Raw genomic sequence first — 20,259 nt, forward strand, 5'->3', positions numbered from 1 at the left:
TTGTATCTTGGTAAATTATTAATTATTTTTTATATACTATATAAACTTCTGCAGCAACTTATAATTGTAAATTAAGAAAAATTCATCCAAATTTTTCTTACGATCACATGATGCTTAATTTCGAAAAGATTTTTTTAAAATAATAAATATACTGTGGCAACAACTTCGCAACTTAATTGTAAATTTCATTTTTATTTTATTTTAGTTTTATTTTTTTTTTATTTTAATTCCCTACTTTTTGTGAATTTTACCTAAGTCTAATTTAAAACTATTAACCTAACTAATCTATTAACCTTTTAAACTACACTATAGATTCAAATAATAATACACGTAAAATAAAAGAAAAAATATTAATTTATCTTCCCTCAGTTTACCTTCTTCATTAATCGTATTATCTTATCCTTTACATATACCTAAGACTGTTCTTGTGACTCTCTCCTCCGATTTCATATCGATACTTTATTACGTGGGAGTTAATTGATTTTCTGATCTCAAATCATTTATAACTTCTACTACTTTTCTACTGATACGTCATCCGCCTTAAAACTTTCCTTTATCTCTATCTTCTCTCAAATTATTCTGTGTTATGAAATTTTCTTGCTCGCAAAGAACAAAATACCTGAAGAAAAAAGGATGAAATTAGCAAAAGAATATGAAAGAAACGGAAAAAACAACAAAAAACTTTTCTAAACATATACCTTTTCGCAAAAAGCAATAAGAACTGAAAACCTAAAGGAGAGAAGAACAAAATTAGCAAGGAATGAAGAATGAAAGAAGCAAAAAGAATGATTCTAACCATTGCCCGCCCATAAAAAACTGCAAAGAACTGAATACCTAAATAAAAAGTGGATGAAATTAGCAAAGGAGAATAAACGAAAAAAAAACAAAAAAAAAGATATACGACTAGTGCTCCTAACAGATCAGTTCAGACCGGATTCAGCTTAAATCTGATCTGATCTGATTTTTATTTTAATAGATCTGATCTGATTTGAATTTGATCAGATCTGGTTCAATTTGATCTAAATCTGGTTTGGATCCATTTGAATCCGATTTGAATCTGATCCGAATCTGGTTTGGATCTGGTCCTTGTTCTAAAAAAAGGAAGAGAACGTTAATTAGTACATTCCCTTAAGTAAAAAATAAAAAAAAACAAAAAAAGAAATGAACTTACTATAGTTCGTTCTTTTTTTTAAATCCTGGTCGTTCAGCTTCGTCTCACGTCCAAGTTTTCTAAAAAAAAAAAGGGAACGTTATTACGTTCCCTTAAGTAAAAATAAAAAAAAAAACAAAAAAAAGAAACGAACTTACTATAATTTGTTCTTTTAAATCCTGGTCGTTCATCTTCATCTCATGTCCAGGTTTCCTAAAAAAAAGGGAACGTTAATTATGTTTCTTTAAGTAAAAATAAAAAAAAAATAAAAAAAAAATGAACTTACTATAGTTCATTCTTTTAAATCCTGGTCGTTCCTTCGTCTTACGTCCAGGTTTCCTAAAAAAAAGAAAGGGAACGTTAATTACGTTCCCTTAAGTAAAAAAAAATAAATAAAATAAAAGAAACGAACTTACTACGGTGCAGAACCTCTATAATAGGAACTTAAAAAAATTTAAATAAAATTTGATTCTATGATTGAATTTTAATTTTATAAAAAGAATTAAACTCTATTTGTTAAAAAAAATCGATTTAAAAAATAAAAAAAAGTCTCAATTTTTTAGATTATGTAAGCATCACGTGATACATATATTAGCCAATCAGAAATTAGAATTTTATTAATTATATGATATAAAAATTTATATAATATATTTGTTTATTGTATTTCATTATAAACTGATGATTGATGAATCAGGTACATGATAATGAGATTTATATTTTATTATATGTATTTTTTGATTAAATTAAAGTAAAATTACTTAATTTTTGAATTCTTTTGTTTATAAATTTATCATCTGAACTGACTTTTAAATATCATTATTTATAACATTAAATTAACCTATACTTAAATAATTTTGTTTATTAATTTTTTTTTTTGCAATATTAGACCTTTTTTTTCTTCTTAGCATATTGAAAAAAAAATCTGAAGTAAAATAATAATTAATATTACATTAAATGTGGCTAAAAAAGATCTGTAATGCAAAAATTAGACTAGTCTCAATTTTAACTAAATTTTGTCAGTATATTTAAATTACAGATTTTTAAACAGCTAAAACTTAGCTAAAATTTAATTTAGAAAAAAAATAACCGATAATTTTTAAAGCTAATGATCATATCTATAAAAATTATCGGTTAAATTTTTTACTTTAATATAAAAAATTTTTTTTTAGAAATTTATAATCAATCAATTGTTACTATACATAAGTAGTTGAGTATAGAGGTTCTGCACTATATAGTTCGTTCTTTTTTTTAAATCCTGGTCATTCAGCTTCGTCTCACGTCCAGGTTTCCTAAAAAAAAATAAAGGGAACGTTAATTACATTCCCTTAAGTAAAAATAAAAAAAATAAAAATAAAAGAAATGAACTTACCATAGTTCGTTCTTTTTTTTAAATCCTGGTCGTTCAGCTTTGTCTCACGTCCAGGTTTCCTAAAAAAAAAGAAAGGGAATGTTAATTAGTACGTTCCTTTAAGTAAAAATAAAAAAAAAACAAAAAAAAAAAACGAATTTACTATAGTTCATTCTTTTTTTAAATCCTGGTCATTTAGCTTCGTTTTACGTCCAGGTTTCCTAAAAAAAAAGAAAGGGAACGTTAATTACGTTCTTTTAAGTAAAAAAAAATAAATAAAATAAAAGAAACAAATTTACCATAGTTCGTTCTTTTAAATTCTGTTCGTTCCTTTGTCTCACGTCCAGGTTAAAGATGTTAGCCATAATTCAAAAAAGTGTCGTAATACAAAATTTTTATATGCCGTAATTAATTAAGGCTATAAAAATCTTATAGCCGTAATTCAAAATTTTTTAAAAAATAATTAAAGCTAACATCTTTAGTCCAGGTTTCCTAAAAAAAAAGAAAGGGAACGTTAATTACGTTCCCTTAAATAAAAAATAAAAAAAACTTAAAAAAAAGGAATGAACTTACCATAGTTCATTCATTTTTTTTAAATCCTGATCGTGTCGTTAGGCTTCATTCGTCCAGGTTTCCTACTAAAAAAGAAGGAAACCGTTAATTACGTTCCCTCAAGTAAAAATAATAAAAAAAAGAAATGAACTTACCTAGTTCGTTCTTTTAAATCTTGGTCGTCCAGCTTCGTCCATTCGTTCAGAAAAAGGTTTTTTAAAAAAAATTTTTTTTTTTTATTTAAAAAAAAATTTGATCTGAATCTGTTCAGATCGGATCAGATTTTCTTATGTTATGATCTAATCCGATCCAAAATTGATCGAATCAGATTTTTTTAAATTTGATCTGATCTACAGATCAGAATTTTGAAAACCGAACTGGATTTGGCTCGAATCAAATCTGCGGATTCATATCAGATCAGATTTTTTTTAGAGCATTATATACAACACTTGCCTTTTACGAAGAGCCTAAGATTGCTTGTCTAAACCTCTTCAAAATTCTACGATTAGTTTTGTCAAAATTTTACTATAGATTTATTATAGTTTTAGCAGAGTTTTAGCAGTTTCGGCATTTATAATAAATTTCAGTAGTTTCACTTTTCTCCAAAGTTTCGCCAGTTTTTTAATATAACTTCAATATAGTTTTGGCAGAATTTCGCTTTTTGGCAAAACGCCATCTTGCCTAAACTCCTAGGTTTCGGCAAGCAACCTTAGAAGAGCCGCAAGGAACTAAGAACCTAAAGGAAGAATGAAAAAGAGAAACACTGGTCTTAAATAATAATAAAAAAAAAATTTCTTTCTCGTCTAATTTTGTACGTTCCTTTCTTTCAGGTTTCAGTTCTTATGAAAAGGCAGGTTTTTTTACTTTTTGATTCTTTTTTGGTTTCCTTTTCGCTATCTTTGCTGATTTTGTTTTCTCTTCTTTTTTTTTTAGATTTTCAGTAAGTTTCTGATATTACTGTGAAGAACCGCAAAGACTGAGACCTAAAAAGAAGAAAAGAACGTATATTAGCAAGGAAATAAGCAATAAAACAAAAAAAGTGTTAAAGCCTACCTTTTTATGCATAGAGAACTAAAGAACTAAAACTTAAAGACACACTCTTCGATTCTTTACACTTGCTCAAAAAATCTTCTTCGCTTAGGTTCTGTTCAAAACAACTATATTTCTGTGAAGAACTGCAAAGAAACTGAGACTTAAAAGAGAAAAGAACGTACATTAGTAAAGAAGAACAAGAAATAAAACAAAAAAAAATATTTAAGCCTACCGTGCTTCAAGAATCAACCAAAGCTTCATATCAATCTCTGGTGATGAAGTTATGAGTTAATTGTAGTTAATAACTGTTCGCGTGAAAATAAAAATGTGAATAAAAATATGACTTTTAGTAAGAAACAAAACATAAAGTGAAAAACAACTGAACCTTAATTGCACTAATTACAATCAGCCAGTCTCTGGTGGTGAGAACTTCTCTTGTGTCCTTGAATACTTAGGAAAAGTCGTAGTTTTGTGTCGGCTACCTAGGAAGGACGGAATTGGTAAAAGGAAGTAAAAAAAAAGCCTTTCTTTTAGCTTTCTGTCTACCAAAGGAAAGAGTAGAGAATATAATTTTTTTTTTTTTTAAAAAAAAAAAAATTTTTTCATCAGTTCTACCAGTTTCCGGTTCAGTTCCCGAGTCGGATTATTAAATAAACCGAACCAGAACCAGAACTGAACTAAATTTTTTAGAACTAAAATGGATTTTTGGTTCAGTTCTGGTTTAGTTTTCGGATAGAACCGGAACTGTTTAGAGCTTTAATCATAGAAATCAGAAAAGAAGCTTTTATTAAAAAACAGGAAAAATTTAGTATTTTATTTTTTATTTTAATATAGATAGGTTTTAATTTTGAAACTTTCTTATATAGGTTAAAAAAAATTATTATTTGTCTTCCTTTTTATTATTTTCATTAAGTTTTCTAAATTTTTTTTGGATTTATAATCTGAAATAGTTTATAGTTATAATGGAAATTCCTATATATAGAAATCTATTTCTGCTGTAGTAAATCTATTACCCATAAATTACAAATCTCTTATTTATTAAATTTGTTTGAATATACAGTATATATAATGGGAAAATACTACTTTGAGGTTTTTATTTATCTCATCCAATTTTTTGTCACATTATTTTTATAAGCAACCAAGAAATCTTTTAATAAATAATTGATATTCTGGTTTGAATAAGAAGGTAAAATACTAAAAGAAGCAGTAACAGTAGGCGTATTAAAGCCTTTCCATAAGCCCTGCCTCGGCCAATCTCACTTATAAGCCATCAAGTCCCGCTTATTTCGTCGTGCCAAGCTCCGTGGCTTATTCAAGCCGGCTTGCAAGCTTTTTTTTTTTTTTTATAATTTATGTAATTTATATGAAATATATTAAATTATTTATTAAAAAAATTTATAAAATAAAAATTTTCAATAACCAAATTACGTAGTATTCATAAAGATCGGTATCAGTCATATGACTTGCCGAATCAATTTACCGATCAGTTGATAATCTATTTTTTATTTAAAACAACCGAATTCCTATAAAAAATTTTATGTAAAAACTCCGTAAAAATAATCCTTTCACAGATCCATTCACGGAAAATGAAAACAATTCGATAAATTCTGTGATATAAGGTTATTAATTCCGGAAATATGAGCCTTCTACGGAAAAAGGATGGAATATAAAAAAATGGATTGACTTTTTTTACCGGGAATAGCTAAAAAAAGTTGGAACTCTACATAAACTAAACACCGGAGTGCTGTAAGTATGAGAGTTCATGGTTATTTTTTATTTTTGGAACGATTACTAACGTTCCTTTTCGTTTTTTACTTTAGGAACGGTTCTTGGACGTCTGGAACTCTGGAATGGCAAGTCGAGGGGAGAATGGGGTATTGTTAAAACGTAAGAGACAATTCCTTCCCCGATTTTGAAGAAAAAGAATAACGCCGAGTTTCATAAAAGAGAATGACTAGATTTGCATTGTGAGGAATACCCCAAAACCCGGAACCTTTCGTATTCCCCTTTCCCTTTCGTATTCCCCTTTCCCTTTCGTATTCCCTTTCCCTTTCGAATTCCCCTTTCCCTTTCGTATTCCCCTTTCCCTTTCGAATTCCCTTTCCCTTTCGTATTCCCCTTTCCCTTTCGTATTTCCCTTTCCCTTTTGTATTCCCCTTTCCCTTTTAACGGTTCAAATGTATTATTTCCAACGCTATTATTTGTTGCCATACCTAAAGCAGCGTATGGATCTATTGTTGGTTGATTTTGTGGATCGTTCGTGTTTGATGTCATGTACCTAGAACCGAAAGAATTGAGAGAAAAATTTGAAACGGTATTTCCGGAGGATCTGAAGATTCTGTGAGAAAGGTTTTTGATGTTTAAATAATTGGAGTATTTTTTTGTGAAGAAGCATATTAACAAAATAATTTCTATAGAGGGTGAGGGTGTTGAACTTACCGATGTTCCTCCATCTTCGAAGTTCGAAAGAGGACGTTCAAAGTAGCAATGTTGGTCCATTTTCGGAAGAGGACTTTTAAACTATTAATGTTGGTATTTCTTCAAAAAGTAGACAGTTTATTATATAAGATGGGGAACGTTAACATGTTCATCAGTTTGGTGTTGATAAAATTTGAGGAGCAGCAAATGAACCCGTTGGAAAATAAAGTATTTGTTGTTTTTCTATAACCCATAATACTTCCAGAACGTTACTAACATTCCTTTTCGTTTTTTACTTTAGGGAACGGTTCCTGGACTTGAATTTTGGTCCGGAACTCTGAAATGAGAAGTTGAGACTTGAGACGGGTTAAAACTCTGGAAAATAAGGTATTTGTAGTTATGACAATAATATCTTTACATTTTGGAGGCGCTTGTAGATACGAACCACTAATGGAATGGTAGTGGTCGGCATTTTTTCTATTATGGGAACGTTAGTAAACGTTACTGACGTTCCTTTATTTGGTTTTTTTTTAATAGGAACAATCCTGGAAGTTAGATATATCACCCTCAAGGTCTATATAAATATGTTTTATGGGGAAGTTGGCACTCACAATAGCATCTCCCCTTCTTATTCCTGCACGTTGTAGAGGTTGGCAAGCTTTGAGAATAGATGAAAAATGGTTGAAACTCATTTTCTTAAATCAATCAATTTGCCAATAAATTTGTCTAATTGATTTGTGAATATATTACATTAAGAATTGCCAAATTGTGTTAAAGTACCAAGATTCACACCATCCATGAGTGGAGTTATTTTGAGCTCTTCTAATTCAATCTATACTTGAATAATAGTAAGGTGTGGAATGCTAAATTTTTGCATATAAAAAGAGTGCATGAATATTACCCAACTTTTTCATTACTAGTTAAATTAGCTGGATAGAAGAAGAGATACAAATGCCAAATCATTGTGGATGGATTTATCAATTATGGAATAATCTAAGATACAGGAATTGGGATTTAACAAAGTTTGATATCCAACAATCACTCTATTTACTTTTATATTTTTCGTCCTATTGGTCTAATAATAATGTATGGTCATATGATTTATACGTACTATACTTTATGCATGCATATTAAAAATTTAAATAAATATTTGATAAGAAGATTGCTATTTTCAGTATTTTGGTTACAATTACGAATCATTATACAGATTTATGCATTAATATTGTTCTTTTTTTTAAAAACGTTTCAAAATTATTTATAAAAAAAAAAAATTATTATTTTGTTGGGTTTATTCACTTTATTGTATTAATAATTTGTTTTTTTGTTTTTATAAAATTATAAAATGTCATCAGATTCTTCTAATAATACGAACAATGATAGTATCATTAACATTGGTAAAGAAGACGAAAGTTCTGTTAAAAAAAGAGTATCCCCCGTTTATCAATATTTTACATTTAATAATGAACTAACACTGGTCAAAATTAATACTATCGGGTACCTATCGGGTACCTGATATGTGTACAATATATGTGATATATGTGTATGATATTTAACAATGCTACACATATCAGGTACCCGATATGTGTAGTAGAAATGTAGAAAAACGGTGACACATCATGTATATATCACATATACATCTTACACATATCGGGTAGTTAAATATCGGTCACATATCATAGACTTATTGGGTACCTGATATATTATGATATATATCATATAGATATCATACAGATATCATACAGATATCAGACGGATAGATATAGGATAATGATTTCGTATTAATACTAGTAAATTTATTATAATTTAATTCAGGCAAAAAAATTATAAAATGCAATCATAATTTATATATTTTTTTAATTTTAATTTAAAACTTTATTACAATTTAAATTTATTTACACTTTTTAATTAAAAAAAAACAATTATACTAATTATACTTGAATACTTGAATAAATATATATAATATATAACTTTTACTAAAAGTAGCATAAAAATAAAATCACTTGTTTGCTTATACCTGTTTGATTATTTAAAAGAAGCATTAATGATAAATATATTAGTAAGAGAAAAGAGAATGTTATTAAAAAATATTAGTATAGATATATAAATATAGAAAATATTAGTAGAAACATTAGCAGAAAGAAAAAGTTAGTAGAATAAAAAATGTTAGTAGAAAGAGAACGTATATCAGTAGTAATATAATATTAATAGAAAATTTTAAATAGTAAAAATGTTAATATAGTAGAAAAAAATAATAAAAAATATATTAGTAGGAGTATTAGTAAAAGAAAAGAAAGAAACGAAAAAAAAATGGTAGAAAAACATTAATAAAGAAAAGAAATATTAGTAATATATACCTTTTTATGCATTTCTAGATATAACAAATAAAAAAAAAATATAAAAATATGTATTTCTGAATATATTAAATAGATAAAAAATTGTGTTTTTAAGTAAAAAAAATTGAGAACGAAGAAAAGGTTTTAATAAGATAAACAAAAATGCGAAATGTAAATATTTAAATCATGTGATCACATGATAACAATATTACGTAACGTAACTTACCACATGTTATTTTATAGCTTGAATACATTTATAATTAAATTTGGTAAAATTACGTCGTAAAACAAAAATTTCTCAATCCAAATGACCCCTTCGATTAAAAAATTATCAAAAAAAAAATCTTTCCAAATGAACCCTTAGAAAATTTCTCATCAAAAAAATATTTGAAATGACCCCTCTAGTTAAAAAACTTTTTTAAAAAATTTTTTCAAATGAACCCTTAGAAGATTTATTAAAAAAATCTCAAAAAATCTTCCAAATGAATTCTTAGAATTTCTTTATTAAAAATAAAATGTCCTAAATGATCCCTTTAGTTAAAAAAATCCCAAAAAATAATTTTCCCAAATGAACTCCTAGAAATTTTCTGTCAAAAAATGTCCCAAACGATCCCTTTGGTTAAAAAATTCTTAAAAATAATCTTCCCAAACGAACTCTTAGAAAATTCTCTATTAAAAATGTTTCAAACGATCCCTTGGTTAAAAAATTCTCAAAATAATCTCCCCAAATGAATCCTTAGAAAATTCTCTATCAAAAAATGCCCTAAATGATCCTTTTAATTAAAAAATTCTCAAAAAACTATTTCCCAAACGAACTCTTAGAAAATTCTCTATCAAAAATATTCCAAACGTTCCCTTTAGTTAAAAAATTCTCAAAAATAATCTCTCCAAACGAATCATTAGAAAATTCTCTATCAAAAATGCCCTAAGCGATTCCCTTAATTAAAAAATACAAAAAATAATTTTTCTAAACGAACTCTTAGAAATTTCTCTATCAAATGATACCTTCAGTTAAAAAATTCTCAAAAAATAATTTTTCCAAACAAACTTTTAGAAAATTCTCTATCAAAAAAATTCTCTATCAAAAAATGTTCCAACAGTCCCTTTGGTTAAAAAATTCTCAAAAATAATCTCTCCAAACGAATCATTAGAAAATTCTCTATCAAAAAATGCCCTAAACGATCCCCTTAATTAAAAAATTCAAAAAATAATTTCCCTAAACACACTCTTAGAAAATTCTCTATCAAAAAATGCCCTAAATGATTCTTTTAATTAAAAAAATTCTCGAAAAACCATTTTCCAAACGAACTCTTAGAAAATTCTCTATCAAAAATGTTCCAAACGTTCCCTTTAGTTAAAAAATTCTCAAAAACAATCTCTTCAAACGAATCATTAGAAAATTCTCTATCAAAAATGCCCTAAGTGATCCCCTTAATTAAAAAATACAAAAAATAATTTTCCCAAACGAACTCTTAGAAAATTCTCTATCAAACATGCCCTAAATGATCCTTTTAGTTAAAAAATTCTTGAAAAACCATTTCCCAAACAAATTCTTAGAAAATTCTGTATCAAAAATGTTCCAAGTGTTCCCTTTAGTTAAAAAATTCTCAAAAACAATCTCTCCAAACGAATCATTAGAAAATTCTCTATCAAAAATGCCCTAAGCGATCCCCTTAATTAAAAAATACAAAAAATAATTTCCCTAAACGAACTCTTAGAAAATTCTCAATCAAAAATGCTCTAAATGATCCTTTAAGTTAAAAAATTCTCAAAAAACCATTTCCCAAACAAACTCTTAGAAAATTCTCTATCAAAAAATGTTCCAAACGATCTCTTGGTTAAAAAATTCTCAAAAATAATCTCTCCAAATGAATCCTTAGAAAATTCTCTATCAAAAAATGCCCTAAACAATCCCCTTAATTAAAAAATACAAAAAATAATTTCCCTAAACGAACTCTTAGAAAATTCTCTATCAAAAAATGCCCTAAACGATCTCCTTAATTAAAAAATTCAAAAAATAATTTCCCTAAACAAACTCTTAGAAAATTCTCAATCAAAAAATGCCCTAAATAATCCTTTTAGTTAAAAAATTCTCGAAAAACCATTTTCTAAACGAATTCTTAGAAAATTCTCTATCAAAAATGTTCCAAACGTTCCCTTTAGTTAAAAAATTCTCAAAAACAATCTCTTCAAATGAATCATTAGAAAATTCTCTATCAAAAATGCCCTAAGTGATCCCCTTAATTAAAAAATACAAAAAATAATTTCCCCAAATGAACTCTTAGAAAATTCTCAATCAAAAATGCCCTAAATGATCCTTTTAGTTAAAAAATTCTCAAAAAACCATTTCCCAAACAAATTCTTAGAAAATTCTCTATCAAAAATGTTCTAAACGTTCCCTTTAGTTAAAAAATTCTCAAAAACAATCTCTTCAAACGAATCATTAGAAAATTCTCTATCAAAAATGCCCTAAGTGATCCCCTTAATTAAAAAATACAAAAAATAATTTCCCCAAACGAACTCTTAGAAAATTCTCTATCAAAAATGCCCTAAATGATCCTTTTAGTTAAAAAATTCTCGAAAAACCATTTCCCAAACAAATTCTTAGAAAATTCTCTATCAAAAATGTTCCAAGTGTTCCCTTTAGTTAAAAAAATTCTCAAAAACAATCTCTCCAAACGAATCATTAGAAAATTCTCTATCAAAAATGCCCTAAGCGATCCCCTTAATTAAAAAATACAAAAAATAATTTCCCTAAACGAACTCTTAGAAAATTCTCAATCAAAAATGCCCTAAATGATCCTTTTAGTTAAAAAATTCTCGAAAAACCATTTTCCAAACAAATTCTTAGAAAATTCTCTATCAAAAATGTTCCAAACGTTCCCTTTAGTTAAAAAATTCTCAAAAACAATCTCTCCAAACGAATCATTAGAAAATTCTTTATCAAAAATGCCCTAAGCGATCCCTTTAATTAAAAAATACAAAAAATAATTTTCCTAAATGAACTTTTAGAAATTTCTCTATCAAATGATACCTTCAGTTAAAAAATTCTCAAAAAATAATTTTTCCAACCAAACTCTTAGAAAATTCTCTATCAAAAAAATTCTCTATTAAAAAATGTTCCAATGGTCCCTTTGGTTAAAAAATTCTCAAAAATAATCTCCCTAAATGAACTCTTAGAAAATTCTCAATCAAAAAATGCCCTAAACGATCCCCTTAATTAAAAAATTCAAAAAATAATTTCCCTAAACGAACTCTTAAAAAATTCTCAATCAAAAAATGCCCTATAAAACGATCCCCTTAATTAAAAAATTCAAAAAATAATTTCCCTGAACAAACTCTTAGAAAATTCTCAATCAAAAAATGCCCTAAATGATCCTTTTAGTTAAAAAATTCTTGAAAACCTATTTCCCAAACAAATTCTTAGAAAATTTTCTATCAAAAATGTTCCAAACGTTCCCTTTAATTAAAAAATTCTCAAAAACAATCTCTCCAAATGAATCATTAGAAAATTCTCTATCAAAAATGTCCTAAGCGATCCCCTTAATTAAAAAATACAAAAAATAATTTTCCTAAACGAACTCTTAGAAATTTCTCTATCAAATGATACCTTCAGTTAAAAAATTCTCAAAAAATAATTTTTCCAAACAAACTCTTAGAAAATTCTCTATCAAAAAAATTCTCTATCAAAAAATGTTCTAACGGTCCCTTTGGTTAAAAAATTCTCAAAAATAATCTCTCTAAACGAACTCTTGGAAAATTCTCAATCAAAAAATGCCCTAAACGATCCTCTTAATTAAAAAATTCAAAAAATAATTTCCCTAAACGAACTCTTAGAAAATTCTCAATCAAAAAATGCCCAAATGATCCTTTTAGTTAAAAAATTCTCAAAAAACCATTTCCCAAACGAATTCTTAGAAAATTCTCTATCAAAAAATGTTCCAAACGGTTCCTTTAGTTAAAAAATTATCAAAAATAATCTCTCCAAACAAATCTTTAGAAAATTCTCTATCAAAAATGCTCTAAATGATCCTCTTAGTTAAAAAAATAATTTTTTCAAACGGACTCTTAAAAAATTTCTCAAAAAAATCTATCTAAAAGTTTCTTAAATAAAATCCCTATTAAATATTATTCAAATGGACTTTTAAAATTTCTTAGAAAATTATTTATAAAAATTATCTAAAAAATGAATTTAAATAAAAAATTTTAGTTGAAACGGATTATATATAATACAGTACGTTGTACAAAATAAAAATCTTACGTATTAAAATTTACATATCGGGTACCTGATATGTGTAAGATAGATCAATGCCCGATATACAATATCAGTGACTAATAGCTTAGCTATCGGGTACCCGATATGTAAAAATACCCGATATTTATCCGATTAGCTACCGATATATAGGTACCCGATATGTATCCGATAGAATTGATTTTGACCAGTGTAAGTCGCTGGTATTGTGACTATTGTGCGTAAGTATATATTTTCATGTTTTAATATTTATTTTCATGCTTTAATATTATAAATTTACAATCTAAAATTAATTGTATTGTTTGAATAATAGGAAGGATTTTGGAGATAATACCTCAAATCTTTGGAGACATATTAAAAAAATCCATAGCGAAATTCTTGGTGAATCTGAAAAAACAAATAGTAATAATAATGAAAAAGTTAGTTTAATATTTTAATTTTCAATACAAATATTATGCAATAAGCAGTATTAATTAGAACATTTACTTGTTTATTTTTTTAAGCCTACACAGCATGGTTTTCGAAAAAAATTACTCCAATGGGTAGTACGAGATGACCAACCATTTATTACAATCGAATGTCAGGAATTTAAAAATATGGTAAAATATTTGTGGCCTAGTATTAATGTACCATCAGCAAATACATTAAGAAGAGATTTAAGTGCAAATTTTGAGCAAGTAAAAGATAAAGTTCGCCTGGAATTACAAGTTAGTATTTAGTAATCACATAAATAATAATTATATAATTATTAAATATTAATAATAATATAATTTAAAAATAGGAAACTCCTGGTTTGCTTTCTTTTACAGTAGATGCTTGGACAAGTAAAAACCAACTACCATTTCTTGGTATATCTGTTCATTGGATTAACAAAAAGTGGGAACTACAAAGTTTAACTTTAGATTTTTGCCTTTTATCGGGACAGCATTCTGGAGAAAACCTTGCTCAACAATTTTTGAAGGTTTTGGAAGATTTTAATATAGAAACAAAAGTATGTAATTATATTGGTTTAGAAATTTTAATTTTTTTTTTAATATTTTTTTTTTGATTTTAGCTTTTAGCTATAGGGTGCGACAATGCGTCAAATATGGATGTTATGCTAAATAAAATATCTAGTTCTTTACGTAGTAAAAATATTTCGTTTAATCCAAACAATCAACGTGTAAGATGTTTCGCACACATCATTAACTTAGCGGCAAAAAAAGCTGTTGAAAATCTTTATATATCTGATTTGAATGATGATGATAATTTAGATATTGGAAAAATTACTAATGAATTAATGAGTGTTATTTATAAAGTAATTTATTAATTATAAATATACTATATAACTTAAGTTTTAATGATACTAAAATTTATTCTTTTTATTATATTAATATTTAATATTAGCTTCGAAAATTAGTAGTAAGGATACGTGCATCTCCACAAAGAAGAGAACGTTTTCAACAGCAATGTGTTGCTATTGAACTTCCAGAGCTTGAATTACTGCCAGATATCAAGACACGTTGGAATTCTACAGAAATTATGATTGAACGAGCTTTAAAACTTCGACAAGCACTTCATAATTTCACTTCGGCTGATAGAGATTTAAAACATGGAAGCTTATTGAAGAAATTCATTTACTAATGCAGGTTTGTAAATTATAATTATTGTTTTTTAAAAAAAATAATTATTTATTAATATTTTATGAATTTTATTTTATATAGTATTTTAAAATATGTTCAGATTATATTACTGGTCAATTATATCCTACTCTTGCCTTTACCATCCCAGCATATAATTATCTATTAGATAAAATCGAAGATATTATTGATAATAATAATATAAGAATTGAAATTAAGAATGCGGCAACTGCCGCAAAAAAAAAAATTGAAGAATATTATCCTACTACTGGTGGACATATATATATAATTGCTACAGGTTAGTTGAATTACAAAAAGTGTATTTTATAATTTTTATAAATTTATATTTATTATTTATTATTCATAATTATTAAATAGCAATGGATCCACGATTAAAATTACAATATTATGATGACAATGATTGAAAGGCTAAATATATTTTAGAAGCTAAAAAAATTGTTACAGATATATGGAATAATTTTTATAAAAATAATATAGATATTAGCCAATCTTCAGATAATTTAGAAGATGATCTTCTTTCACATATTTTCAAAAAACGAAAAACTGAACGGGATGATGAATTAAAATCTTATTTTAGAGAACCAACTATATCTAAATCAACAGATGTACTTGCATGGTGGAAGGTAAATTTTATTGTAAAATTTAATTATAATAATATATATTATTAAATATAAACTTATTTTTTATTAATTTTTTTAATAAGTACGAAGCTAATTATCCAAATCTTTCTAAAATGGCTTTAGATTATTTAGCTATTCCAGGTTAATATTTAAATAACATTATTATAATAATATTTTTAATTATTTAATAATATATTTTTATTGTTTTTTAGCGACAAGCTGCTCCCGTAGAACGTATTTTTTCAAGTGGTACCGATTTAGTTACACAAAAAAGATGTAGTTTAAAAGGTGAAACTATTAGAGAATTAATGTGTTTAAAAAGTTGGTGGAAATTAGGCTTCAATGAACCTATAATTATCAAAGATTAATTTTTTAAATTATTTTTTTTAAAAAAATCAATTTATGTATAAAACTTATATAAATATATATATAATAAAAAGAAATTATTTATCAGAATTTTTATAATTATATAAAAATAAAAAATTAATTAATTTGTTTAATAACTTATAAAATATAAATATAATTTATATTTTATTAAGGGTTTAAATCTTATATACAAGTATATTGCAATATCCTATTCTTTATAATATTTTATATATAAAAGTCAAAAACACTATTTTAATTGGCTATTAAGTAAAATTGTAAAATAAGCAAAAATATATATAATATATATCTTTTAAAAGTTCTATAATATGTATATAGAGAAAATTACCAAAAAAAAGGATGTGTTACTACATAATTGCATAAAATGTTTTTATTAAAATTAATTTTAAAGTATTCTTTTAAATTTAAAAAAGAAAATATTAAAATAATATTTTTTTATTTAATGATTATAAAAAAATAAAATTACTACTGTTAAATTCATTTCAATAAGATATATTAATAGTAGTAATTTACCCTTTTATAATTACTTAATAGTAAAAAATTTAATTTGTAGTTTTTTCTAGAATTTTATAATTTTTGAGCAAAATTCATAATGCCGGCCAGAATTACAATATCACGTGATTTCGGAATTCGGGTAAATAGTTTAGCCACCAGAAAATTAATGTTACACAAGAAAAAAACACATTTCAATACACACAAAATCCGTGTAACATAAATTTCCTTATTAGGAAATTATATTTACGAAATTTGTGTAACATAAATTTCCTTATTAGGAAATTATATTTACGAAATTTGTGTAACATAAATTTCCTTATTAGGAAATTATATTTACGAAATTTGTGTAACATAAATTTCCTTATTAGGAAATTTAATAATTCCGGCCGGCATTATAAATTAGACAAGCCGGATTATTAAGCCGGCTTGTTAAGCCAAGCCGGCTGGATTAATCAAGCCGGCTGGACTAATCTAATCAAGCCGGCTTGAAAAAATTTAATAAGCCAAGCCGGCTTGTAAATTTGGCTTGGATTAATCCAAGCTGGCTTATAGAGAGCTTTAGCCCGAACCCAAGTTTCGATTGTTCTTCTGATCTTGGATCTCAGGACATGGACCGGAACCATGATTGGATTAACGATCCAAGGCAACATTATAATGATACCGACCTCAGGGATATTGATACATTTATAAGTAGTGATTCCAGGATTAGTACCAAAGAAGAAAACTTAACTGTGGATTATCAGACACTAAACAATAATCAAAAGAAAGTTTTCAATCGAATAGAGTCCCATTACCATGATGTGCTCGTATGGCATCAAGTCGAACCTTTAAGGATAATTGTAATGGGAACTGCAGGGACCGGAAAGACCTACCTAATCAAAGCAATCCGAGGTAGGCTTCAAGAAATGGCAGGAACAGGATCTAAATCGCCTATAGTCGTGCTTGTGCCAACAGGAGTTGCAGCATTTAACATCAACGGGAGAACGATATATTCGAAGTTATCAATACCAATAATTAATGACGCAAAACGTCTTGATATACAGGGCGAACGATTAAAGCAACTACAGAATAAATTAAAAGAGGTGAGATATGTAATAATCGATGAGAAAAGCATGGTTGGTCGCCGAATGTTTGCTTTAATTGACATGCGGCTTCGGCAAGCTTTTCCAGAGCATAATAACGAACCATTTGGCGGCAGATCGGTTATTATGCTGGGAGACTTTGGCCAGCTCCCACCTGTACGTGATCTCCCGATGTATGCCAGTACTAAGCGAGATGAATTATCCGATAGTGGTTTTGTGGCATATAAACAATTTAAAGAGGCATATAAGCTTAATGTTGTTCAACGCCAGTCGGGGAATTCAAAAGAACAATAGGACTTCAGAAACATTCTTTTGAGAATGCGCAATGGAGAATCTACTATAGATGATTGGAGAACTCTCGTAACACGATTTGAAGATAATTTGAGCATGGCAGAACGTAATAGATTCTCTGGCGCTATGTTCATCCTAACGAAATGGGCTGATGTTAACGCAGTAAACATAGACCAACTTAGATCTTCGAATGTTCCCGTTGCTAAAATTCAAGCCATACATACCGGAGGCAACGAGGCAAAGAAAGCCGACTCTGACACAGCACATGGTCTTGAAGCACAGTTATTGCTGGCAAGAGGATCACGTGTCATGTTAACGGCAAACCTGTGGACAGAAACTGGACTGGTTAATGGGTCAATGGGAACCGTCAAAGACATATTGTTCAAAGAAGACCAAGGACCACCTTCTTTACATATAGCAGTACTAGTCTCTTTTGATAGTTATAAAGGTCCCACCATTACCAGCTTAGAGGGTGAAAGGGTTGTACCAATTGCACCAATTCGACGTACGTAAAATGGTAAATCTGGAGTTTGTTCACGACTACAAATCCCTGTTCGTCTTGCTTGGGCAATTACTGTGCATAAAAGTCAGGGTCTCACGTTACAAAAGGCCATAATAGATCTCGGTGATAAAGAATTTATCGCTAGTCTTTCATTTGTAGCGATATCTCGAGTACGCACCCTTAAAGATATTCTCTTCAAGCCGTTCAACTTTGAGAGGCTTCAACATATTAAAGAATGCAAAAGGTTGCAAGAAAGACTAGACGAAGAAAAACGTCTAAATTCCATAATACCGGGAAATTGAAATAAAGTTTACAAAAATTACGTATACAATCACTTAAGCATAAAAAAAATAATAATGTTTTGTGTAAAAATGTTTCAATAATTATATTGCATTCAGCGTGTATACAAATTGCATTCTAAAGTATATACTTTTGTACAAAAATTTCTATTACAAAAAAAATTTTGTTCTATTTTCAAAGAAAAAAATTTCACACACACACAACGCTTAATCAGTATATGTATATCTTGTCATACGTGATGCATATGATTAATCAATGTATCACAATTTTATTTATTTTGTTTATCTTGTTTATCTCAAATTTTAAAAACGTGACGCGTGCGGACAACCGGAAATCGCCACATGTAAGGTTGCTTGCTGAAACCTAGGGGTTTAGGCAAGATGGCGTTTTGCCGAAAAGCGAAATTCTGCCGAAACTATATTAAAGTTATATTAAAAAACTGGCGAAACTTTGGAGAAAGGCGAAACTGCCGAAACTTATTATAAATGCCGAAACTGCCGAAACTCTGCTGAAACTATAATAAATCTATAGTAAAATTTTGACGAAACTAATCGTAGGATTTTGAAGAGGTTTAGACAAGCAACCTTAGCCACGTGACACTAATTGTCACCGATCCTCGTAAAATTATATAGTCCTTCGCTACGCTCTGGACAAAAAACGTTTCGCAATATTTTTTCAATGTTTTAATTAAAAAACGTTGCGAAAACGTTTTTTTTAATAATATATTTAAAAAAAATGTTTCGCAACATTTTTTTCCAATGTTTTAATAAAAAATGTTGTAAAATATTTTTCTGAAGATAAAGCTCGAGCTTAGCTTGGCTCAAGCCAGGTTTTTAATGGCTTGACTCGGCTCACTTTAGCTCGAGCTGAAATTTTTTATGGTTCGGCTCATTCCGGTTCATGTCAGAATTTTTATGGCTCAGCTCATTCCGGCTCAAGCCAGAATTTTTTTTTCAAGCCAAGCCGAGCCAGACTGTAGCTTGGCTCAAGCCGGCTCGTGCAAAGCTTTAGTAGTTACACATAACATTATCAGATTTCATCACAAATATTAAATACTACTAGGATTCACCTGTTAACTACATCATTAGCAGTAAATGGTTAAAACCTAAACTTAAAATAAAGTAAAAATTTAATTATTTAAATTTTTTCTTGATGTTATTCTTGAACATGCAACATACACACGTCAAATGACCAAAAACAGGCAAAAAAAATGGCTAGAATTGCATAAACTATTCGCAAATTTATATAAACTATTTACAAATAGTATAGGTTAATTCGCAAATAGCCAAAAACAGCCAAAAACAGCCAAAAATAACCAAAAATAGCTAAAAATAGCTACTGCTTTTCGCGCCATTTTTTTTGCCGATTTTTAGCATTTTGACCTGTGATATAGTTGTCCATGAGAAAATACAGGAGTTGAAGATACAAACCAACCTAATTTAATAATAGTTCTTGAGATTTATTAAAGTCATTGCAAATGCTGATTGTTAATCCTAAAAAAAATGCATAAATTAAAGTACTGCATTTATAGAAATCAAACGAAATTTTTTTTTTAAATAAAAATTGGTCTCAGAACATTTGGGTCACCAAGATTTTCAACCTTAAGAATCAAAAAATGCAATAAGTGGGTTGAGCTCATCTGGCGAGGCCTACCTCATTAGAGTGTCCTTTAGGTCATCAGCCATTAGCACCCAACTGCCTATGACTAATGATACATCACCACTACCTTCTGATACCACAAAATCCCAAGTATTACATAGGAGCACAGCGCTTTCGCTATATGCATACCCTGCCTCCATAATACGGCCTACCATATAGAGGTATTAAAAATGGTGCATTTTTTCGTCGTGGAAAAAAAAA

At 27.9% G+C, this 20,259-nt stretch overlaps 1 protein-coding gene across 1 annotated transcript; it reads right to left on the reverse strand.

The window, feature by feature from the left end:
• Positions 1 to 6,020: 6,020 nt before the first annotated feature.
• Positions 6,021 to 6,581, reverse strand: OCT59_021417 (uncharacterized protein; the record flags this gene model as incomplete). Its single annotated transcript, XM_066149862.1, has 1 exon — positions 6,021 to 6,581. The coding sequence occupies one exon, from the start codon at positions 6,579 to 6,581 to the stop codon at positions 6,021 to 6,023; it is 561 nt and encodes a 186-aa protein (XP_065990726.1).
• Positions 6,582 to 20,259: the final 13,678 nt, after the last annotated feature.

This window comes from Rhizophagus irregularis, chromosome 3 (assembly GCF_026210795.1).
Source record: "Rhizophagus irregularis chromosome 3, complete sequence".
Taxonomy (NCBI): Eukaryota; Fungi; Glomeromycota; class Glomeromycetes; order Glomerales; family Glomeraceae; genus Rhizophagus; species Rhizophagus irregularis.